This window comes from Anomalospiza imberbis, chromosome 2 (genome assembly GCF_031753505.1).
Source record: "Anomalospiza imberbis isolate Cuckoo-Finch-1a 21T00152 chromosome 2, ASM3175350v1, whole genome shotgun sequence".
In the NCBI taxonomy this organism is placed as follows: domain Eukaryota; kingdom Metazoa; phylum Chordata; class Aves; order Passeriformes; family Viduidae; genus Anomalospiza; species Anomalospiza imberbis.
This window is the reverse complement of record NC_089682.1, coordinates 78267834-78292239: the sequence shown is the minus strand read 5'-3', so window position 1 is coordinate 78292239 and position 24406 is coordinate 78267834. Positions and strand designations below refer to the sequence as shown.

General features: G+C 46.3%; 1 protein-coding gene across 1 annotated transcript; it reads right to left on the bottom strand.

Moving 5' to 3' along the window:
- Nucleotides 1-2613: 2613 nt before the first annotated feature.
- Nucleotides 2614-21247, bottom strand: HGD (homogentisate 1,2-dioxygenase). Its single transcript, XM_068181937.1, has 13 exons — nucleotides 21116-21247; nucleotides 18202-18290; nucleotides 16413-16518; nucleotides 14189-14248; nucleotides 13624-13715; nucleotides 12998-13032; nucleotides 11776-11855; nucleotides 11547-11646; nucleotides 9043-9167; nucleotides 8357-8461; nucleotides 7091-7217; nucleotides 3575-3756; nucleotides 2614-2978 (listed from the first exon to the last, which is right to left on the bottom strand). Exons 1-13 carry the CDS (start codon nucleotides 21182-21184, stop codon nucleotides 2847-2849), a joined length of 1302 nt encoding a protein of 433 aa, XP_068038038.1. The 5' UTR covers nucleotides 21185-21247; the 3' UTR covers nucleotides 2614-2846.
- Nucleotides 21248-24406: the final 3159 nt, after the last annotated feature.

Below are 24406 nucleotides of genomic sequence, written 5' to 3'. Positions count from 1 at the left end.
CTTATGCCTGCAAAGATGCCTTTTCTGTTTATTTTTATAAGAACATAAGTTTTTCCTGCCCAGATCAACTGGTATAGAGGACTCTGGAATTGTTAGTGCCAATGTACTGAGGTATGAGTGCAAAGAAAAGATTTTTGATGCATACTTGAATTTTTACATGGCCTGTAGGTGCCATCATGATCCAAACAACCCTCATTCTTCAGAGATTATGGGACTGGTTTCTTCACAGGCATTGAGGTTCACACCAGAAGCTCAGTCTGATAAAAAAGTTGAAAACTTCCCTTTTCCTGCTGGGAAAGCAGCCAGTGTGAAGTCAGCAATACCAGGTCTGCTGCATCCTTGCTTTTCCTGCATGATGAAGAAGTAAATATGGGCCATTTGCAGTCATTCTCCAGCAGAGTGAGTTGATGAGCTTTTCCACATAATCAATAAGTGGCTGAAGTTGGAAGGGACCTCTGGAGGTCATCTGGGTCCTACCCTCTGCTCAAGTAGGGCCGTCTAAAGTGGGTTGTCCAGGACCACGTACGTACAGGTGGCTTTTGAATATCTAGAGACTGCACAACTTCCCTGGGCAACCTATGCCCATGCTCAGTCGCCCTCACAATAAAATCACTCTCACTGTGGGTTCTTTTTGATGGTGGGTTTGTTGCTTGGGGTTTTTTTTTTGTTGTTTTTTTTTTGTTGTTTTTATTTTTTTTTAAGTGTTTCCCATTGCAGCTCTTCTTGTGTGGGCCATGAAACATTCAGGCTGTGTGGAGCTTAGCACTAATGTTGTATACAGAAACCAGACTAGTCAGTGCTAGGTTTTGCAATCTATATGTGTTCCCAGCAACCCTTTTGCACCAGTTTCTGCAGCTTGTTCTGCTAGTTTAACTAAAGCAAACCCGTATTATTCTCTGCAGAATAGCTCCTTAAAGACTGTCACAAATGATATTACAAGATAGGGCTGTGGACTAGTGCAGAGAGGCATCAGTGCGTGGAGAGAGTGGTATTTAGGAAAAGAAATAATTGCTTGTCTGAGCATGCTAAATTAGCTATTCTTGCTGCCACAAACTAATTTGATCTCCCAGGACCCATTTCCTCAGCTAACTGGAACTTGAGTTGCCACACATGTAAATTCTCCCTTGCAGCTGTATTTGTTTCAGGCTAGCTGAGCAAATGCTTCAGGATATGTTGTGGATGAGCACAGTGCCTCTGGTCTTTTAGGGCAACGTTGGATTGATGCTCATGGCACCTGCCACAGCCCTTCCCTTTCCAGCCCTGAGTCTGATGCTACATCCCTGCAGATTTGAACGTGGTGCTTGGGGAAAGGCTGCCCTACTTTTCTCTCTCGTTATTTCCAGAACTCTCCAACTCTTGCTAGAAATGAGCATGGCATGCTGCTGGAGGTGGGGTTGGTGTTTGGGGCAGTGGTGCTGGGTGCAGTGAGGAAGGAAAGAGAAGTTTCCCTTCAGATATCTAGGGTGGAGGTAGGAAAGTGAATGGGCCTTGTGGAATTTTATCCTTGACTGATGTGTTACCACCCATATATGCTTTGGTGATGTGTCTGTATGAAAGAAATTCAAGCCTGTAGGTCACTGCATGATAATTTAAGTCCCAAACAGAAAACAAGCTCTTCCCCTCTGCCTGTGAAACATCTAGACCTTATTTATCCCTGGATCAGTCTGATTAAATCAGCTTCTCTGGCAAATTGATTCTCCCAAATGTCCTTTTCTGAATTGGCTATTTTAGAGTAAATGTCTCTGTGTAGATTTTTTTAATACTTTGCTCAAAGCTGATGCCTTTTTTTCCCTCAAGGACCTGGTGCAGATCCAAAACTGATGATGGATGTAACTGACTGATAACTGTGTGTCACAGATCTACATTTCCTTCTCTTTGGGAAAATTGCTTCTCTGGGGAAGTAAGAAACATAGATCTTGTGGCACCTGGTTTAGAAACTTCCACGTGGGTATGTGCTAAAGTACAGGCCTGAAGTGTGGGGTGCCTGGGCTGTGCTCCTGGTTCCCACTCTACTTGGGGCTTTGCTTGTCTCCCTCCACCCTGTGGAATTCATCAGCTGGGGGTGAGGCTTGCATACTCCAATCAATATTGAGGTGTCTTCAGTTGAGCTTTTTTCCAGGTACCTTCCCAGGAACAAATGCTTGGACTGCTCACACAAGCCCTTTTGCATTTGCTATGCTGCAGATAAGCACAGAACTAGGGAGAGAATTTGTCAAGTGCTGACAAACAAGTCAATACTGCAGGATGGCCAGAGTGTGGAATAGAAACCTTCCCTCACTTACCAGTGAAGTGCTTTGGATTCTCCCACCTGTTTTCATTTGTGGTCTACTTTTCTGACAAACAAGTCTTTCCTTGGCAGCCCTCCATGGATGAGCAGGTTGAAGTGGCTTGCTCTGATAGTAGGCTTAGGCGTGATAGAGCCTTGAGCTCTGTTTATAAAGCTCATACAGACAGCATACAATGCTTTGTCAGTCCCTAGCTTCTCCCTGGGAAAGACACTGGGTTGTATTTTCAGGAGGCCCTGTGAACGGGAGCTAGCTGGCACCTCATGTCCACACAAGGTGCAGCTCTCACATCAGCTCCATGTGGTGAGAGCCCCACAAGTATTTCAGCTTCAACATGTCACCAGGAAAGCTTTAATTGGATACTTGAAACTTAAGAATAATGATGGGTTTTACTGCATTTCCCACATTACTTAGGGATGATCATTTTCATCACTCAGTGGCTGGTGGAAGTGATGTTCTGTGCTGGAGCATTCTGCACTGCTCAAATTGACTGTGCCATCATGTGTAGGTATGCTGGATTTCCCTGCCTTCACTCATGTTGCATGCACAAAGCACTTCCCTTTACTTGCATTTAGGGTTGAAATGGCTTTTCAGAGGTTCCCAGCACTTGTAGTAGTTTTTATCTAGGCGATTTGAGGTCTGGAGGCCCCATTTTGTGACAGCAAGGCTGAGGGATGATTCAAACATGAAGGCCTGTTGGGAAGAGGAAAGGTAGGTTAGGGTAAAAGGAAAAATTTAAATCCAGGCAAGGTGTCTGCTCTACCATAAACAGGATTTATATATATGGTCCAGTATTTCCAGGCTTTTTCTTCAGCCTGACCAACTTGGGGAGAATGTTCTTCAGATCTGGCAATGCAATGCTGGAATTAGTCCAGTCTCAGGAATGACTCTGGACTCCCTGCCTGCGTAGGAAAGCCAGGTTGTTCCAAAAGCTCTAGTTTAAGGTCTGTTGGTGATCATCATTAGGTTTTAGGGGGGAAAGACAGGAGGACAGTCAGGGCGTTTGATTCTTTGCCCTAGCAGGCTAAGACAAAAATTAAATTCCCAGCTTCCTGCTCAGGCAGCAGTTTACATGGGCAGATGATCAAAGCTGCCTGGCATTGGATGTCTCCAGGGGAGCTCCTGGGAGCTGAGCAGTGCTCATTGCTAAGGAAGCTGAATGCTGCAGCACTTCTATCCAAGTACTTTTCCAACTTGCCAGCAAGAAGTGACAATACTAGGCTTTAGTTTAAAAGTGGGCACTATGCCATGCTCTACTCCAACTATTACGAGCTCCCTTGGCTCCTTACCATGGTTCCGTCTGCAACCCGCTCCGGCTCCAGCTTGGCTTTGCTCGCCTTCTCGAAGCAGTCAGCATCTGGCCCGTGAGGGGTCATCATGCTGTGCAAGCTGCCACCTCCCGGCTGGAAACCTTCCTCCTTTGCTTCATAGTGGCCTTTGATGAGCCCCATGAACTCACTCATACAGTTCCCTGCAGGAGGCAAAGAGAAGAGGCTGCAGAAAAGGGTGGTTGGGAGGGATCACAGACAGGCTGTGAAACCCATGAGCTAAGTTGGGCCAAACAGAGGGTGGAGTGGAAGTTTCTAAAGAGGGTATTGTGCTAGAGGACATCAGGGATCCTACAGGCAATGCCTGTAAAGTTGTACAGGATTTTACTACCTGGATTCAGAAACAGAGCTCTCTGATGAAGGCCGTTCATTAGAAATCACCTTAATGAAGGGGGTTCCATCCATCCCTAAATGACATTGGTAGACCTGTGCATTTCCTGCCATCTCGAGCTGTGTTAGTAATACACCTGCATATGGACTGCATGGTGTAACCTGATTTTACAGACTTGGATTAGGGATTGTGAAGCATTGGAAAGGAAGTTCTGTATAATCATCCCTGTGTTACAGACGCAATATACCTGATCAACAGCCTCATGAGAGAGCTTGCTTTTCTGTCCCAATTTATAAGCAGGAAATTATTTTGATATTCTTCTACCACCTCTAGTGCAGTCAGGCACTTCACGACCTTATGCTTTTAATTCATGCATTATCTGCCTATTTCTCTACATCCACTGTATGCCCAAAGAGAAGGAGCCAAATTCTGTCCTTCCCTGAGGAAGAATACTTTCAGTAGACCCTCTGAAACCACTAAAATTACATACAACTAACTTAGGCAAGGATGGTTATATCTAATCATTCAGTACTTACTGAGTTATGCTCCCTGTAAGGAAAGTACTTTAACACCTGTCATCCAAGCTTTCAGCTTTCCTACACCTGATGTGACTAAACAATATGGAAACTTTCTGCTCAGCACTTAGTTTTTGCAAAACCAGGACATGCTTCCCTAGCTGTTTTATATATAGCCCTTTTTAACCACTAGTTCAGTCTTTGTTAAGTACAATCCAGGGTCTGAAATGTTTAACAGCAAAACTAATTTAGTTCAAAGCAGGGCTGGCCTACATATGTATGCAAACATTCATTAATTTTCATTCCAAGTTGTCAATGTCTCATGTAGGACTGGATAGTTACAAGATTTTCATTGAACCTGCTCATGTACTGCCCTTTGCACATTTAAATTGCAGTACAGATCCTGAGAGTTGGATAGCCAATTTGTCTGCAACAGGAATTTTAATATCTCTTAGGAAGACTGGGCAGATAAGTAGGAAACCAGCCTGGAACTTAGGAGATGAGAAGAGTCTGGTCTCTTTTTCACTTGCAAATTTCATATGTGAACCCAAACCACTTAGGTATGCCTCCCTTCCCTGTTAGTTAAATAGTGTTGTCTACAAGCAGGATGTTGTGAACTTAAAATCTCTTAGTGGCCAGTAGGTATTAAGGACCCACCATCATGAGAATCACATAAGCACTCTCTCAGACAGAAGTAATATATGCCCATAGTATAAAAAGTATATCAGATATTTTTAGTCTAGGTTCAAAAGTACTTAGGAGTAATTCACAGCCTCTAAGGATGTAAATGCAGCCAGGAGAAGTCAGTATTTACAAGCTGTACAACCCTCTTAGTATGTGAAATTGTTATGGTGTCTAAGAGGAATATTTTTGAAACACCATTGCTATACTTGGAGCAAAGTTAATGAAATATGAAAACCATAACTCTTGAGTGCATCAAAATTCTCTGAACACAGGCTTTCCACTGCGCCTGAGGAGGGGAGGCAACAAAGGATTTCTGGCAAGCAAAATAAGCCTCTGGTGAAATACTTGGAGAGAAGGGAGTTCAACAGAACTGAACTTGCTGAAATCAATGTGGTACTTATACCCCAGAGTTTCTCAGTCCTGCTATACCTCTCTTAATGCAACAACATTCTCATCACAGTACTAATTTCAGAAGGAATTAACGTGTGCAGTGTCTTCATAGTTGACTATCACAATGTCTGCCTTACTCACTCAAGCTCTTCCCCTCCACGGCTGGCGTAGAGCAGACAACCAACCTACTCATCATGAATTTAGTGCTCAAACTTATGGCTGAGGTGCTGCGGTCAAGTGAGTAGCTATGGTAGCCACAGCTGTCCTCAGAGGGTGCTCTTAGATCATCACAACATGGACAAGAGAAGGAGAGCTCTTTCTGTCTTTTAGCACAGAAGAAGCAAGGTTGAACAATTTCGTATTTGTTATGGCTCACAATGCATCTGTGTAAAATTAGCACAGCTCTGCTGATGAGCAGCAACTTCATTGTAGTTAACCAGCAGCGTGTCTCACCTCCTAGGGTCTAGAAAAAGTATCTTGGCACTATCCCAGTCTGTCAGAAGATGTGTTTTCCTATCACCCTCATTATTGCAAATGAAAGCAGAATGACAGGGCAGGACTTTGCCGGTGGGATTTACTCAGATGACTGCAGAGCTGCCTGCTATGTTTGCAAGCTCTGCTGGCCTCCAAGGTGCTTGGAAATAATTTAAGTGGCAGAAGGAACCGGCTGTTAAACTGTGGTTAGTAAGTGTGCAGAAATCCTCTCAGCACTTCAAAGTGACCACAGTGTGGTCACTTGATAGCTCCTGGGATGGAGCCTGTTAGCTGTTGATGTAAGGGGTGCAGGATGGCCAAGCTTTCCCTCTCAATCTCACAGAGCAGGGTGTCTCATCCTCTCCCTGCAAGGGTAGTCCCATGTTGGGAACTGGATTTCTAGCATCCATTCAATGCAACACGTTGCCACGCTGTGCCAAGATGAAGCCAAAAAACTGCCAAAAAGAAACAAGGTCTGTGGATGGCAACCAAATCCAAAAAATAACAACCAACTCCCTGCCTGAGAAGCCAATTCCTCATTACTGGCTTCTTAAATGTGAGCAATACCTCCATCACTGTGCAGGTGGTGAAGAAGGGCTGTGGAGAGCCAATTCCCTCCTTTGCTGTAACTCTGATCTCACCATACAAGTGCCAGCTCTACACCCCTCTGTGCTTCTCACCGCTTGTAATATGGTATTTCCCTTTCTCCTGTTCTTTATCTATGTACTCTAATGAGATATTAAGTGATTCATGGCTGGGTGACAGGACAATATCTGACTCATTTGTACAATGCCAAGTTCAATTTGCACCCAGGCTCTGTGGGAGCCCCTCAAGTACAGATACATCCATCTATGCAGAAGCAATGACCCATCACCTCTGAGTTTTCATGAGATGCTTTAAATAGGAACATCTTTGGATTTATCCATTTTCCAGGGAGTACTAACTGACTCCAAGAAGCTGACTAACTGAGCCAAGGACAACAAACCAGATTGCTGCTTCCCTGTGCATGCTCTCAAATAAATGGAGACTTGTTTCTTTCCTGCAGTCCTGGATTCAAGCACAGCCAAGGAAGTGCAGACGTACGGTGGTAGTACGGTGGGCGGAAGGTGTTGTTAGCTACCCCCCATCGTGGGGGGAATATGACAAAGTCAGCGAGTGCCACTCCAGCACGGGTTGTCTTGGCTGTCAGGACAGTGAAGATGGAAGGATCCTGGAAAAAAGCAAAGCAAAAAAGCATGAAATGGAGCAGGGCTCAGAGCTGTCTGCTCAGGTCACCTAGGTGGTAAAGTTGACTGATATAGCCTCTCCCTTGCCTAAACACTTTTGTCACCCGCACCTGATAGTGTGGATGAGATTTGGGACCCTGGGGGACAGCACTCAATTCCATGCTGTACAGGGAGGACAAGAAATGGGTCTGGATGGTTCTTCCTTTAAGCAGCTTTGACAATCCTTCCCATCCTGGTCCTTGTAGCTAGCAGCATAGATGGGGAGGGTGGACAACACTGCAAGATGAGGTACTGCAATTCCAGGAGCAGTCTCCAACACTCCTACCACAAAACCACACCTTTTCCTTAGCCAGTTACAGAGGCATCCCACTAGAGGCATTTAGCCTCATGGCCCTGTTAGTTTAAAAATGGAGAAGAAATTGCAGAGAAATTGTGGCTTGTTAAAATCTCTAGTCCAGCAAAATGATTTTCTGGGCTTTGATCCCAAACTCATCCTTCTCCTGGCAGATTTTTCTGGAGTTTTACACAATACTTTCTGTTGGTTTTCTCACTAGAAAATGCTCCAGTCTCCCTTGCATACCCACTTGCGTTGCTGTGGGCATCTCTCCCACTGGACTGTTTTCCTTTTTAGACGAGTTGCTTACATTAGTTTTGGCCTTAGTTATTTTCCATAAAATCTAGAAATTATTACAATAAAAGCTGCCAGCTCTTCAAAATGAAATTCAGTGCTGGACTCAGAGGAACCAGAGGAAGGAGTCTGTCCAATAGCAAGAAATAAATCAAGGCAAGAATTTGAAGCAACGGTGTTTTTGCTGCGTTGCACAGTGTATGTTGGCATTAGTATTCATTCCTCCTCCAGGGCACAGAAATTCTATGCTAAGCTGCACAGAACTGTTTAAGAAGCTGGTCAATCTCCAGTTATGTCTTTGTACCATGAAAGAGGATGTCTTCTCCTATGAAATCTTGATTTGGACCCAGGGAAAGCAGCACAAAAGATTTCACACTGTTTCTTAGAGCACAGCATATTTTTTAAGAGGAGCAGAGCCCTCTGGAGCTCAGGGTGGGTTTGGATGGTACGGTAGCCACAAAATTTTGCTTTGCCTTGCCCAGTTCCAGAACTTACCGCATGGTCAAAAGCAACAGCATTAATGACCATGAATTTTTCCAGGTGGTATTTGTACGGTGTGTAGTTCCCATGCCAAGCTACAACATTGTAGGGGGAGTAATCCTAGCAAAGCAAAGAGACAGAGGATTACCACATACAGCCTTCCAACATGCTGCACGTGTGCACAATGCTGCTCTTTCCCAAGTGAAAAGTGGGTTTAGTGCTGGTTAAAGGTACACTGGCAGCTCTTTAAGCACAGCCCAGTGTTGTGAGGACAAGGTTTTCCTCAGCATTTCTGCTTAGTGAACCTCAGCCTTCCTTCTGGGGTTTGGTCTCTTAAGAGCTTTGGAGTGCTCAGGCAGTGTTAGGGCAAGGCCAGTTGCAACACTAGCTCTCTGGTAAGGAAACTCTGGATTTTCACAGTAGCACCAGCTCCTCATTTCTATGCTGTCACTATAAACATATGGAGGCAAAGACCACTGTTGAGTTTTTGGACAACCAAGTCTTCACAAACATTTTTGTCCCAGACTGAGGAACCTCATCTGGGAAAATGAATGACCTAAGAAGACAAGGGCTCAGTTCTGCTCCATGTAAGTGAGCAGGACGTTGTGAGATGACATCCATGCTACTGAGCTGCATATCCCAGGCCATGCACTGCCAGTCACTGCGCTTCAGTGTTACCTGTTCTCCCAGGGTATCCTCACCTGCTGGGCTGCAAACAACTTGCCCTGGTACTTGCTGATCACTGTGTAGCCCCCTGGCACTTTGCGATCCTCGTACCATGCCACGGGCACCAAGAAGTCACGTGGATTGGCCAGACCATTGGCTCCTGGGAAAGAAGGAGAGGTGACAAAGCTCTTTGGGCAATCTGCTAGGGAAGTGCAACTTCCCTAGCAGGAGAGGCTGGTGCAATTTCCTGGCTTTGAGGGTGCCCTTCTGTGTTATGAATGACCCAACTGCTTCTTGGCCCACTGTAAAACCTGAAATAATCACGTACTTCTTGTGCTCCTATGAATAGGTGATTGTAATTCATCTTAGCATTCAAGTCCATGCTCCCCTTGTGACTAAGAGAGGTCCCACTAGTTGCCATCTGAACAAGATTAGTACGTCATCCTCAATTAAAGGCATGTAACAACCAGGAATTAAGTGAAAAATGGAGGATGAATTGCTCTGTTCCTGGACATCCTGCTGACAGGATGCTTAGCCATGCAGAAGTTACCAGGCATGTCACGAGGGGGCCAAATACATTTCTGAATGCTAACAAAGAGAGCAATAAAATAGTGATACCTACAGACTAGGGGCATACTGAGGGGTTGCTTAATGTGAAGAGTGCACTTTCAAAGTGCAAAGCACCATATAAATGCTGGAGCATTCTTCTCCTCATTAGTGTTATTGTTACAAAGTGGTTTTGAATTTCTTGGATAAAAATGCAGACATTACTACCTGCTGCTAAGGTTTAACAGTCACTGCTTTTCTCCAGCTGTCATTTTTTTCAAGTGAAAAGTGAAGTCAAAATAAAGTAAGACTGAAATACAAAGGATCTTGGTCTCTGAGGGGAAGGCGGGTAGATGGTGAGAAGAGGAGCTCTTATAATTACCACCTCCTGAAAAGGTTTACAGGCAAGTGCAGTCTTTTTCTTTTCTCCAGAAAGTAAGCCTTATAATAGATTCCTGCCTTCTGGAGACAAAAAAAAAACCAAAACCAAAAACAAAAACAAAAAAAAAACACCAAAAAACCAAAAAACCAAAGCAAAGTCCCAAAGAAAGTCTAACTATGTCTGGAAAACTACCTACTGGGAAAACTTATTACAGACAGGCTGGGCAACCATATCAATAATCAAGTGGATAAGTGGGGGATTGCAGAAAGCTGCAGCTGGCTAAAAGGCAAGCTGTTGAAAAATCACTGTAGGCTCCATGTGGAAAATTATGTACCCAGCATGTCATACAGAAGAGATGCTCTAGTGGGGTTCCACTGACTGCTGCAGATTGGGTTGGTTCTCCACTGAAAGAAGGACCAGCTTCACTTTCACCATGGATATTCACTTTCACCATGAGATACAAATGCCCCTGAATGCAGATGTGCCACACCAAGCTTGTCAATACCAGTTAATTTGCTTGAAGCATGGCCAGTCCTCTAGATCATGCTGAGAGCTAAAAATACCTAGTGGGGGAAAAAACCCCAATCCAACCTAAAACTAAACAACCAACCCTGAAACACCAGTCTGAAAGTGTAGAACTATTGGTACTGGTTTTGTAGTTATTTTAGCTGTTAGAAGAGGAGTTTCACTTCCCTTCCCTGGGACAATCTTAGTAGAAGCAACCAGGAGGTGTTTTTCTCAGCAAGACAAATTTGGAGGCAAGTACCCAAGGGATGAGGAAGGTGACATAACCTGAGCTGAGCACTGCCAGAAAGCTGACTGAGTAATCATGATGTGGGCAGCAGGCCTTCAGATACTGTGTCCCCTCACAATATCTTTGTCATGGCAGCAAGAGGCTGTGCCTTCACGATCTGTGACTCTGCACAGAGCAGGAGGCATCTGGCACAGAGGATCTGTGATTTATGAGAGCTAGAACTGCATTCAGTGAAAGCAGATCCTCCCCAGCAGCACCACATGGAGATGTGAATGCATTGCTGATCCAAGTCCTGTGCTGCTCATTTTATTGGTTTCTAATTCTCCAGGAAGCAGTTTCTGACACTAAAGCACTCTAGAGCTCCAAGGTTCCTCTGTTAACAGAAGCAGGGGGGAAAAAAACACTTGATTAAATCTAAAATGGGCCTTCAGGAATATCACATCTTCAGTTGCCTCTGAAATCTGCCCTTCCTTTTACCTTTTAGGAAAATTCTCTCATATCACTCCAGTTTATGCTATATCTGTAAGTATGAGGTATCAGTGGTGATGGCCTTTTGGGTTTCTTTTGGTAGGAACAGTTTCAGAGCCAGCAGATGGGGACATGCTGACCAGAACTGAAAAGAAAATAATAGAAAAGAGGATGGGAGATAAATGGTCCCTTCAGTGCCAGGGGAATCTCTGGACAGCTAATCTGTCACCTTTTTTTTCAGCAGATGCTTGCTCTTCTAGGGAATAACAGTGCTGGAAAGGAAAGCAACTTTGTGAAGGAGCACGTGCATGGGAGGATGTGATGATTTGGGCTTGCAATTCGTGTCTGTCCCTATGAAATTCACGGTAGGTGTAACAGGAAATCATTACCAATGGGTCCCAGGTCAGGCAGCTCGAAGTGTGCCCCATACACCTCTAGGATGTAGCCTCTGGTCTCTCCAAACACCTCCACACTGAAACGCATTCCTTGCTGGAAAATAAAGAAAGATACTAGGATCCTCCCAGGATTTCTCTGACAAACCATGAGCATCTGAGTGCAGGAGTTGGCTTGCTCCAACATCAGGCTCTGAGCCACAGGCAAGGTGCATTCAGCCCTTACCTGGATGACACAGATTTCATTGGGCTCCACTAGCATCTTCCCAAACTCAGTTGTGATGAGCAGTTTTCCTTGCTGGGGCACTGTGGAAACCAAATGCAGGCAGAGGAGCTGAAGTAGTGTGGTGATTGCCATCGTCTCTCTCCCTGTCAGAGCACCCAGGCTCCAAGGAAGAGCAGTGGGCCCTTTTTGGTACAGCTACACAGTGAATCTAGGCTCCCACGCAGACTCTTGCAGCAGAGACACATGCACTGGAGTGAAGCTTCCTGACCACTCCATCATCCCCATGTCAGAGAAGGTACTTGTATGAGCCAAAACTTCATGGCCCCTTGGTGTAAGGTTTGCACTACAGCCCAAATAAATAGGATTTGATACATTTGGGTCCATATCTCTCAGTCTCACAATCTTTATACTAAACAATGCATGTACCCATCTTTGTCAGGACTGTGGCAGTGTGAGATGTCTGGGAATAACTGCTTCCTGATGTAGAAGCAATACTCTGCTAACATCTGCATTGTTTTCTATGACTGTTCTGGCACAGGAGAGCTCACATTTTTACTTGAAATACTAGCAGATTTACAAAACCTGCTCTGGCACTTTTACTTCACAGTAGTGAGGGAGGTGAGTGAGAACAATTTAATAGCTATTTGATGGAACAAATGCTCCTGTTGGTGTCCCGAAGGCATTCCTGTTCCTTACTCAAGAAAGATACAAGCAAATATCTGCCTTCTGATACCACTCAGAATATTTTTCAGCATGTGTGGACTTCATGTGTCAACCTCCACACTCACTGTGGCAGTCTGGTTGCCTGAGGCTGGCACAGCATGGGAGCTAAGCTGCCGTGCCAAATAATACTGGGCTAAAATAACAAAGGCATCTAACTGTAAGCTGTTCTGAAATCCTGAGGTTTATGATTTCCAGAAAACCTCTGCCTGTGGCGTGTCTAATACCAGTCTGGGGAGCACTAGGAAATGATCCCTGAGCACCATGGTGAGAAAGCTGGGTCACTGCTCAAAAAGTTGAGGTCTGGTACAGGAGCAGTACAACTCGCCCAACGGCCGAGCTGGTGCCAGACCACCAAATCTGCATGACATGGGCGTGAAGCCAACCCTCTCCTCCAAATTTTGGCTGTAGAGCCCCAGGTTCTGGAAGAACAAAGAGGCATGCAGGTGGTAGCCCAGGCAGAACCACCTGGAGGACAAAAGAAGCCAAAGCATCAACTCACCAATCAGGAAGTCGCCATCCGAATTATAAAGGCATCTAATGAAAAAGGGAAAAAGTAAGGTTAAGGTGCTATAAGCCCCATGCATTTGTGCACACCACAGCCACAGCTGGGGAGTTTTGAGCTGGGGGACTGACATGGCAGAGTTTCACAAATTCACAGAATACTCTGACTTGGAAGGGACCCACAAAGATCATCAAGTCCAGCTCTTAAGTAAATGGCCCAGCCTGGGAGCAGGATGTTCTCTGACCTCTGCCAGGTCCCTGCCTTTGAACTCATGGGCACATCAACTATTGTAAGCTGGGGAGTGGGGCTGATTTCCCCCCTGAGCTGCTGCAGGGAGCAGCAATGCCTGCTGCATGTGTGTTGAATTCTGAGGAGCAGCTAGAGGACCTAAATCCAACACATCTCCTCTTGCTGCACCCCCATGTCCATCTGCCTACTTCTCTTGGTGGTTCCTTACCCACTCCTCCAGTGTTTGACTACAGAGCACAACCCACTGTGGACGTGGAGAACACGTTTGCCTGTGCACACAGGGACACAGGACATAGAGGGACGCTGGGAGCTGGACTCAAGTTGGTGGCAGACAGCCTGGAGCAGTCTGAGCCACCAGCACAGCAGGCACTGACCTGTCAGTCATGGAGGAGTTGCAGACAAAAATATGGACAGCGATGCCATTGCGTCCTCGCGGCTCACCAGCGCCACACAAGGTGTGCAGTCCCTACAGGCAAAACCAAAGCACCAGGAGTGAGCAGAAGGCAGGGGAGCAGGGGCAGCCCTCTTTCCTTCCCTCACCCCACCCTCTTGCTGGGTCTCACCTCCTCTCTTAATTCCCACACTGCTACCAGCCTTTCTCTGTGTGGCCTTTTGTCAAATGTGTTGGATTCTCTTTAATATAATACGGGTTTTTTTAAATCCATGTAAGCTAGTGTTTTCCAGCCAAGGGTCTGGGGAAAACTGAGGGTTGGGGCTTTTTATTTTCTTTAAAAGTTCCTTGAAAGTCAATGAAGAAAATCAAGCCCACTGCCAGTTGCTTGAAATCTGCAATCCTCTCCCCTCCCATAGATGCTCTGCAAGTCCAGTGGTTTCTAAACTGCCAATATTACCCCAGTTCTGAGCATCCTGTGTGCCCTGCCACCACCTGAGGGGAAACAGAGATGGAGGATGCCCAGATGCCCTGGTTCTCCAACTTACGCTCACAAAGTCCATCTTATTCTGAGGGGCTTTTGGAATCTCAAAAGGTTTCCATCGCAGCTAGATTGCAGCAAACAAAAAACAAGAAAGAGGTGCTAGTGATCAGAACACAAATGGTGATAATTCAAAAGAAAGCAGATACCTGTCCTTCCCCTGCTTCTCCTTGCTGAGGTAGCTGTCTTTCCTCTCTTTTCTCATTGCCTTGATCATCTGGTTTACAAGTGTTTTTGTTGTTGCTGTGGGATTTTTTTTTTAATTAAAAAAATTATTTGGGGGGCTTTTAAAATTGTTGATCATCATTTTGTAAAGTAATTGGCAGGCCTGTGTAGTGCCAAGGTCAAAAAAATCCTATTTAAAGTCGGTCTCTATTAATAGCAACACTTTTGAGAGCAAAGAAATTCAGGTAAGCCAGCTTTCCACAGTCAAATTGTTATGGTCCTGTGCTCCACGCTAAATGATCAGTCTTTCTGTGACCCAAACAAGACATTTTTGTTTGCTCCACCTCATATCCCCACATCCAAAGCAGAAATAGCTCTGCCTGCATGAGCAGGAGCCATGAGCGGCACTAATTACTTCTTGCAAAGCCTATCAAGGTCCTCAGGCAGAAGGTGCCAGAGAAGTCCAAAATATTTGTTGGATTTGAAACCACATGAATCCTGTCACAAGACATTCCACAGTTTATATTTGTCTGGGGCTTTTTTATTTTTTGTTTATTTGGTTGGTTGTTTTTGTTTGTTTTTTTACTGTGACATTTGTTATTGGTATTTGTTTTTTCCCTGCCTCTCAATCACAGCTTCCCTTTGTCATCTCTGTTCCAGTCTGGAGAGCTTTCTTTTGTTTCAGCATTTCTTGCTCAGATGCCATCCCATATTTTTTCATCACGTTTGACTTCTTTTCAGTTTTGTCATCTTTTATAATCCTGCCATTGTCCTTGGGTAATTTTAAAGTGTCATTTTCCCCATTGACTTTGCATAAGGCGCCTCCATATGGCCATCTTTTTAGATGGATGAGGATTGCGAAGCTCCTTAAGCACCTGGGTGAAACACAAAGCATTGTAGGGAAGAGTAGGTGTTGTCCAACAAACTGAACCTTGTCTCTGGCTCTGCTTCAGAGAGGATAAGAAGGAATGCAGGAAGGTGGCTCCCACTTGCTGCCAGGAAATACCTTTTCTGAGTTTGGTGGTTGCTATTGAAAGTGGCAAGAGAGGGAGTGGGCAGGAGCTTTGCTGCTGTTTCCTTAGACAAAAAAAAGTACTACACGTAAATGGTTTCAAATGCTTGAGAGCTGGGCATCTTGGAATTACTGTAATCATAAATAATCATAAAGGTAGATGTAGGGTGCAAAAGGACATCAAGGATGGATGAGGTGATAACAGAAGTCATTGGAGCTTCTTGGGAAGGAGCACCAAAGGCGCGTAAATATGAGCCTGTCACTGCTCCTTGGTCAATGGCTGGAAAACATATTCCAGCAGATCTGGGAAATTATTTAGACAAATGGTGAGGCTGCCGGGAGGCTGGAAATTAGCTAATCATGATGCATCAAAGGGCAAAACCTGAGAGAAGTGGAAACCAATGACCATGAGATGATGTTGAGAGGAGAATGGCAACAGATTAGCAAAACCAAATGTTCTGGGGCTGGCAGGGAAGAAATCATGATTAAAGACAATGGCAAGGCTGTAACAGAGGAAGACAAATGCCATCTCTCTGTGTGACTCTCCAGAATGAAGTGAGATTTCCCATGAGGGCTGCAGAGAAATGGGCTGGCAGCCAGCAGCCTCTCTAAAAGCACAGGGAAGGAGAGGATGGATGGCAAAGACATACAGCTGCTCTGCTGGCTGAGCTGTGGCATGAGAATTTGGTGGGGGACACTGAAGGAGAAGAGAGAACAGATTAAAAGGTGGCCAGAAGGAGCCTGCAGGGGAGATGCCAGGTAGCACAGATCTAACTCTGTGGCACTGTAGCCGTGCTGGGAAGCAGCACAAGGATCTGTCAAGATGAGAAGCAACAACATCAAGGGTGTCCTTCCTTGGGTGACCGTGGTGAGGAACAATGAACAGGTGGTGGACAATGCCCTGCTTTTGAATTGGGTTAGACCCCCAGGAGCCCATGGCTCCCCTCAGACCTCTTGCAACTCAGTGCCTTTGCACTTCTGATTAGTTTGATGTTTGACTGTCCTCCTGGCAGGACGAGGGCTCCTTCCAGCAGGGCTCCTTAGGGCTCCTTACCTGGTTGGGGTCAGGCTCAATTTCATCCCAGTCATGTGTCAAGTGGCCCTCTTTGAGAGGTTGGAAGGGTTTGTGGCAGACTGAAGGTAGGATTCGATACAGCCAGCTACAAACAAGGGAAACACCTGGATTAGCCTGGGGAGGAGGTTAAACCCTCTGGGTAGCTGCTGGCTGACTGAGTTCCTAGAATAACATTTACATGGGTGGCAACTGGAACAAAAGGTTTATTAAATATCAAATTAATAATATTAATATTAAAATTACATAGCAAACAACAGCTCACAGCCAGAGGTTTCCAGAGAGATGGCTTTTATTATGGGCTCTAAATACAAACATGTCCTGCTTTATATAGGTAAATGTCTATGTGTGTATTTACGTGTAATTACTTATGTCTACATTCACACGTATGCATAAGACAAAATAAAGATACAGCTTTTTCTGTTGCTGAAGTACAGCAATCTCACAGTTGGAAAAAGAAGCTTGTTTAAACACAGCTATAAAGCAGCTCAGACAAGACAGGGATGAGCAGTGTCCAATGGAAAGAACAGAGGAGCTCTCTGGAGACGGCCTGTATCTGAATTCAGCTGGATTACAAAAAGTAGCATCCTATGCTTGGTTGGCCATGTCCATGCAGCAAAGCCAAGAGTTTTATGTGATGCTTTCTGCTGCTGTAGGAGGTCTCCCATGGCTCCGTCACTGCATGGGACCATCGCTCTCCTTTCTTGCTGCCTGCAGTGGTGGGCCCTGCCAGCACTGCCACTCCAGCATCCACACACCCTGCATGGGTCAGCTAAGCCCAAGCCCTGACTGGGCTTTCAGTCAGGTGAGAGAGCAGAGGTGACCAGGAAAGCCTGAGCTAGGCAGGGCAGCCAATGCTTTTGATGTGTTAACAGTGGTAGTTGCAGTCTGGGTAAATGGGAGAGGGGAGGAGGGAGCTCTCCCTTGAGAGCTTGAAAAATTCCATCAAGGACAACTTCGTGCAGCAAACAATGATTCATCCCTTTCCCACGCACACTGAGAGCTGGCACCAGCCTGAAGAGCAGAGGCATCTCAGATGATGCATTTGCCTTTCATTTGAACAAGCAGCAAAAGGGACAGAAGAGCCACAGTGGGAGAAGCAGAAAGAGAAACCCATCTTCTGCAATCTGGTTATGGCTGGAGCATGACAACCAGGACAGAGCTCTGGGAAGCTTGCTGCTGGCTGGAACAAGCTGTTCCCAGCACTGCTGAGGTGTTAAAGATCATGCTGGGTGCCTGGCACTTTTCTGAGGCTCTGGGCAGCCCCAAAATGGGAACAGACTGAGCTAGCAGCTCACCGGCCCCAGCCAGTGTGCAGGAACATCCCTTAGGAGGAAAGAATCTTTCTCAGAGGCTTGGCTTTGACACTGTGTATCATCAATTGCTTACCAGTGCCCGTGCCAGGGGTGATCTTTCCATAGAAGCATCAGGGCTGAAACCCCAAGGTTGCTTCACACAGCACACATAACCCATTCAGGACTCCATGGTCCCTGTGAACATCCCCCTCCTTCCTCATCTTGCTCAGAAAACCACTTTCTTTCCCACTCCAACTGCTCCTTTCTCAGCATTTTTTAACCCACTTGCACCACCAAAGCCTTTTCTATCCCTCTCCAGTGGTTTTCGGTCCTTGTCCCTTTCCCAGTGCACAGCAGAGGCTTTTTACCTTTCTAGACTTGCAGAAAGCACTGGTGGCACGGAGGCAGCCTCTCCACCACTCCCCAGTGCTCACCCCAAGTGCCACATGCCCGCCCACTGCCAGGGGTCACAGTACCTTCGCTTGTTGGTGGGCCGGGGACAGGTGAAGGCAGAGCCCGAGAGCTGTTCCGCGTACAGGCCATATGGGCAGACTTGGGGGTTATTCTGGATGGGAGGAGAAGGAAAAAGGAGTGAGAAGCAGTGGCATGGAACTTGACTCTGAAGCCTCCAGCAGAGCAGCAGGCTCCCAATGCTCTAGGGTGCTGTGCTCTCCTGAGGCTGTGCTTCAGCTCCAGTACTTGTGTGTTCTTGCTCCTCTGAGGCACCAGCCAGACCGAAACACCATTCCCACATGCCACAAAGTGCCCTAAGGAGTCAGCACAGCCACTGAGGCAGCAATAGCTGCAAGGGGCAGTGCTGCACAGGGTCAGAAACAGGAGTATCAGGGAAAAGGAAATAATTCCCAGTGAATACAGACTGAAAAGTACACCAGTATTGAGCACAAACTTTTCTCAGACCAAGTGTTCAGAGGGATTACCCCAGAGCATCATGTCTGGCTGCCTTTCCAGAAGGCAAGAAGACACAGAAGCTCAATGCACTGAATTCTCCCTTCTCCTGCCCCCTGCCTATGGAACTGCTGCCCAGAGCATGCATTTTGGTGTCGTACTGCTTCCTCCTGACAGTGCTGCTTGCTGCCCAAAAGCATCAGTGACCTGTGTAGAAGCCTTTGCTTTCCTGCAGGGTTTCTGCACAGTGAGTCCTCCTTTTTAGTACAAAGGGGGCATTTCCCCCTTCGCAGAGCCATGGGCACAACTAGTACAGGTTTTAGCAACCCTTATGAGTTCATAACTGGAGGACAGAGTCCTCCTTTTCAGAGAACAGAAACTAAGCATTTTGATCTAAGTAGGCCACCATCTATTGTTTGAGATCAGCAAGAAGCAAAGACATCCTCGAACTGCAGGAAACACCCCAGTGGGACAGCCATACACCATTTGCTATTCCATCTCCCTCCTTGCAAGGTCTACTATAGCATCCTGTATCCTGCTGCTGAGCAGACCAGCCATCCATACAGGATCAAATCCTGCCCTGAGAGATGGGCAAAGGGGAGAGCTAAAGCTCTTTGACTGCATGTAGCTTCCAGCCCTCCAGCTCCATCTTGTCAGTATGGGTATGCAGTGAAGCAGGGGGATCAATAACCCTTGGAATTTTTATCTTAGCCAGCACTACTGCACATGCCAGTCTTATAAATACTGCATTGGAGAAAGGATCCACTCCTGGGACTGAAAATCTTTTTTGTCTAACTTGTTTTCAGATTTTTCTATTAACTCTTTTGATACAGAGTCCACACTCTGTCCAGAAGAGAGCACCTCAGGCAGGAGCTGGACGAGTCTGCTCTGGAAAGTGGTGCTGCTGTGGAAATCCTCAAGGAGCACATCCACCACAACCCACTGCCTTTTCAGACCAGCAGCCACTATTATTGATCTTCCTTCCAGTTTTAAGGGCCTCTATCTTACCTTTTTTCTAGCCAGCCTCAGTAACAAGACAGTGCACCAGCCAAACTATCAGCCTGAACCAGCACAGCAGTTTGTCTTTCTTGTGAGCACACTGTGGGCTGCCATGCAGACCTAGGGAACATTTGCATTTAACATGGCCCTGTGTTGTGTGTTAGTGTCCTCACTGGCACACAACATGCAAAATATCAGAACTGGGGAAATCCAGGAAACTCAGGAAAAGCAAAAGTTGAAAAAGTCTCCATTTGACCTTAATTCTATTGGCCTCTTTGCATAGATGGGGAAGAGTAGCGCCAAAGGATGTAATTGGCTTAGCACCAAGTCACAGAATCCTAGAATGGTTTGGATTGGAAGGGACTCTAAACCAACCTGCCATGGACAGGGACACTTCCCACTTGACCAGGTTGTTTAAAGCCCCATCCAGCCTGATCTAGAACATTTCCAGGGATGGGCTATCCACAGCTTCTCTGGGCAATCTGTGCCAGTGTTGCACCATTCTCATAGTAAAGAATTTCTTCCTAATATCTAAGCCTGCCTTCTTTTGGATAAAAGCCATTCTCCCTTGTCCTATCCACTACATGCCCTTGTGAAAAGTCCCCCTGCAGATCCCTTGTAGCCCCATTTAGGTACTGGAAGGTGCTATAAAATCTCCCAGGAGCCTTCTCTTCTCCAGGCTGAACAACCCAAACCCTCTAAGCCTGTCTTCATAGATGTGCTGCCATCCAAGTCCAAAGATTACAGGAGATCCACGGGAAGCCACAGGTAGCCTCAGAGTGTGTGCTGGTGTAAAGGAGACCAGCACAAAAGGAGGTGAGAGAGGTTTAATTCTTCAGGGTCTCATTCTTGCCTTTGGGCACCAAGAGGGTAGTGCCACATGGGTTGCAATTCCTTTCCTTAAAAGAGAATGACCCCACATAATTTATTTTCATCAAACATGTTCAGAAGTTACTTTAAAAAATTAATCTGTCAGTTTGTTACTACAGGTATTCATGTCCCCTCCCTACAAAGAAGCTTCTCCCCTGCCAAAGACTCATATGTCAGCTTCATTGAACCCCATTCCTACAGAAGTTGTGAAATCTGCCTCTCCTGCATGAGCATATCTCTCTGCCAATCTTCAAACTTCTGCTCTGGTTTAATCCAGAGCTGGTGGCTTCCTTCTCAGTGTGGCTGAGCCACTTGTATTGCAGACTCCTTTAGGAAAAAAAACCCTGTTGTTGAGCAGAGGTAATTTAGACAGGTCTTAACACTGAAGGTGAAACTTGGAAGTTCACAAATAATTTAAAAATAGAAAGTATGAATGGAAATCTTTAGTTCTGAATTCTGCCAGCATTTTATTATTCCAGTCTTGTATAAAGAAGACTCACAGAGATTTTCATGGTGGAAGAGAGAAAAGAAACATGTTAAGATGAAAAGAAGCCAAAGTATTAGATATGCACTCAAGAGTGCATTTTGATAAAGCACTTTAAAAACCCTCAGTACCTGTCCCTCTGGTAAAGCTCCCGGACAGCGTGGATCTTCAGAAGCATGTTCATTTCCAAATCCTGACATGTACTGTAAAATAAACCACACAGCTCATCACTGTTTTGAAAACACAAAGAAAACCTCTCCAAATAACCCACCCATTACTTTCCCATGCATTTTTCCAGGCTCTTTGTATGCATTAAGACTTTTTCAAGTGATCTGCTTGCATGTTGCCACAGACCATTTTCACAGCTCCCGGATTTGCTTCATTAGCTGTCCGTGTGGTGGGCTGGGAAGCACAGAAACGAATTGCTCTCCTAAGACTGCACGTCTATTTTGACTGCATTCTGCTCCATCAAGGTACTTGAGAAAGAACCCAAATATCACATATACTGTCAGACTCAAGGACAACAGGGTGATGGATAGGAAGAACTGTGCACCAACATTATGGATGTGTGCTAGCACCATTCATGTTCAATCTGACTTTGCTTCAGTCATGGGTGTTCCAAAATCTCCAGACTGCCTTGCAAATTTGTTCACTGGGTCCTCAGATTCTTAGGGAATGAAACTGTGAATCATTTGGTCGGCATGCCTTGTGATAAATCCCCATGCTCAAAGAAAAGGCCAAGATGTAGATGGGATGAGGGATGAAGGGAAACACAACCAAGTTAAACTGTGTCATTGATCTGCTCTAAATAAGCGTTGTCCTGTTGGGCATGAACTGTCCTCCACAGTAGTAAGCAAGAATTAATCCATTACTGGGTGATTGTCTGGGTCTCTAGAGCAGTGAATTCCCAAGAGACCCACAGATGGAACAGACCTACACATCCTCCCATACCTGTCCTGCCTATAGCTGTCATGGTCTGAGCATGGCTAAAAGATACAGGATAGAGTGGATGCAGATCCCAGCTTTGCAGCACTGGGAGAAGCCCTGCAGCAAGCCTGAGACACATAAGAGAAGCAGGAATAACAGAGACCTTAGCTTTGCACTGTCAGAAATGTAAATACAGTCCCTTCAGATGCTACAGAAAGCCACAAAGCAGCTCTGTTGAACTCTGCGTGAACGCAGAGGTGTTTTTTGGCAGCGACCGGCAGTTCAGCCCCTTGGCCTGGGGAGGGAGTTAAATATTAATGCTGCCCTCTAACAACTGCAAGAGTAGCGGGGCTGCTCATCAGCCTTCAGACAGTGGTGCCGGGATGGCAAAGCCCAGGAGCCCTAAGGTTTGGCTGTCACACATCCTGGCTGTGACCAGCACTGAGCAGCCCTAGCAGGCACAGGGACCATCCTCAGCATGGTATGACCCCCTGGGAGGCACAGGTGTGAGATTAAAGTGGACAGACAAAGCCCCTATACCTGGTTCATTTTATATATAGTATTACAGCACGTGGATTATTCCCCCCAGGGGTGCTCAACCTTGGGCAATTTGCAGCCCCTTTATAATTTTCCCAGTGTAGCAGACACTCAGAGAGCAAGCCTGAAACCTCCTGAGAAATCATGTGTTTTCCTCAGGCTCCTTTTAGTGACCTGAAGAGAAGACCATTCCCAGGGGCCCCAGGCTGGCTGGAAGCCCTGCTCAGCCTAAACCTGAAAACATCCTGGTTTCCCTCAGTTCAGGGAGGATCTTTCTCTCATCTTGCAAATGAATATACATCGCTAGGAGCTGCTCTCCACTGGGTTCTGCAAGAAGCATATTGATATGCAAAGCAGTAGGTCACCTCAGCAGCCTTGGCAAATGTATTGTATTGGAACATTCCCCCCAATTCCTCCCCACCCCCCCCGCCCCGTTTTTCTTCCCCCCTCCCTTCTTTTAAACGGAAATGCAGCAATATCTGATGGGACTGCAGCAGTTCCAGAATTAACTGAGACTTCCACACTGCATCCTCCTTTACCGGTAACATAAATGTTGTCCGAGCATTTACCTTCGGGGCAGCCCTGTGAAAAGGGGAGGAAAGGGGGAAGAGGACGAGGAGGGAACAAGCTGATTTTCTGGAAGCATAGCCAGCAAGGTTCGACAGGCTCTGCTGAATGCTGATGGAGAGCTGGAAGTCAGTGGTTCTTCGGAGGGTCTGTGTACCTGGCAAGCATCGTGTGCTCCCCAGCAGCCCCGTGCCACACTGCCGGGGTTAAGGGGGAAGGGAAGCACAGAGATTTTGCTGTGACAAATCCATCCCTTGTCCGTCAGGCCAAAAAGCTGGAGTCCTGCACATCTGAACTGCCCATCCACATCCCCAAAAGCTCCTTTGCCTCTGCTTGCTGGGCCAGAGGAAAGAAAGAAAAGCAACTCAACAGCAAGCAGCTTGTGGCAGCAGCTGCTCTGTGCCCACGCTGGTGCTGCACCGCACCTTGCCCGAGCACAGCAATGCAGGGGGCACTTTCCCACTGGGCTGGATGCAGAGCTGCTGCCTTCCCCAGCTGCACCAGGGGCTGCAGAGGGTGTCACTGCCCCGCCGCCTGGAGAATGGCAGCAGCAGCTGCTGCATCATTGTTTGGTCAAATAAATTCTTTCTTGCCAAAGGAGGAAAAAAAATAGAATTCTCAAGGTAACTGCATCGAGGGCTGAAAAAAAGACATTGGCAGGACTGCAGCCACTGGAGGGGAGACGCCTTGCTGGTGATTTATCACCCTGAGTGTGGCTCCAAGACTTTTGCCTAGAGATTGGATGTGGCTTTTCTTATTCCCTGTTTCATTTTCTCTTTCCCTATGACATACCTCAGAGAAGCTTCTCTCTACATGCCCATAGAGGGTTGGTGACAAACATTATCTGGGCTCCCAAAAAGCTGTGCCACATGTGCTCCCTGCATGCCTTGGAATAGTCATGCTCCAGGGCTCTGGGGCACCATGCAGAGACCCTGCTGATACAGGTAGGGTGGGAGAAGCAGTGAAAGGGCCAGGCACATCATGGCCTTTCTCCCTTCCAACCCTCCAAACCCACCTCCCACTTCCCAGTTTCTGTTGCACAAGGTGCCCCCAAGCCAAGGGAAATGGCCACTTTCTGGCTGCCCAGTAGCAGAGCATCCTTCCTGGGCTGAAAAATCAGTGAAAATGGAACCCAACCCTTCTCTGTGAAGTGGCACCATGATTTGAGCCCAAAAGCACTTCCCCCTACATCTCTGCCTGGTCTCTACAGTTCCTAGATAAGTTATAGAAATCTCCAGGTTGGGTAGGTTGATGAGCACTATTGTAATTGAGCAGCTGGTTTCTCTGTTACACAAAATAGTCTCTGTGGCTCTTTGTTTTCAGTCCTGCTTTTGACTACTGTTGTTATTTTGTTCAAGATCCTGTAGATTTTTATGCCAACAGGACCTTAG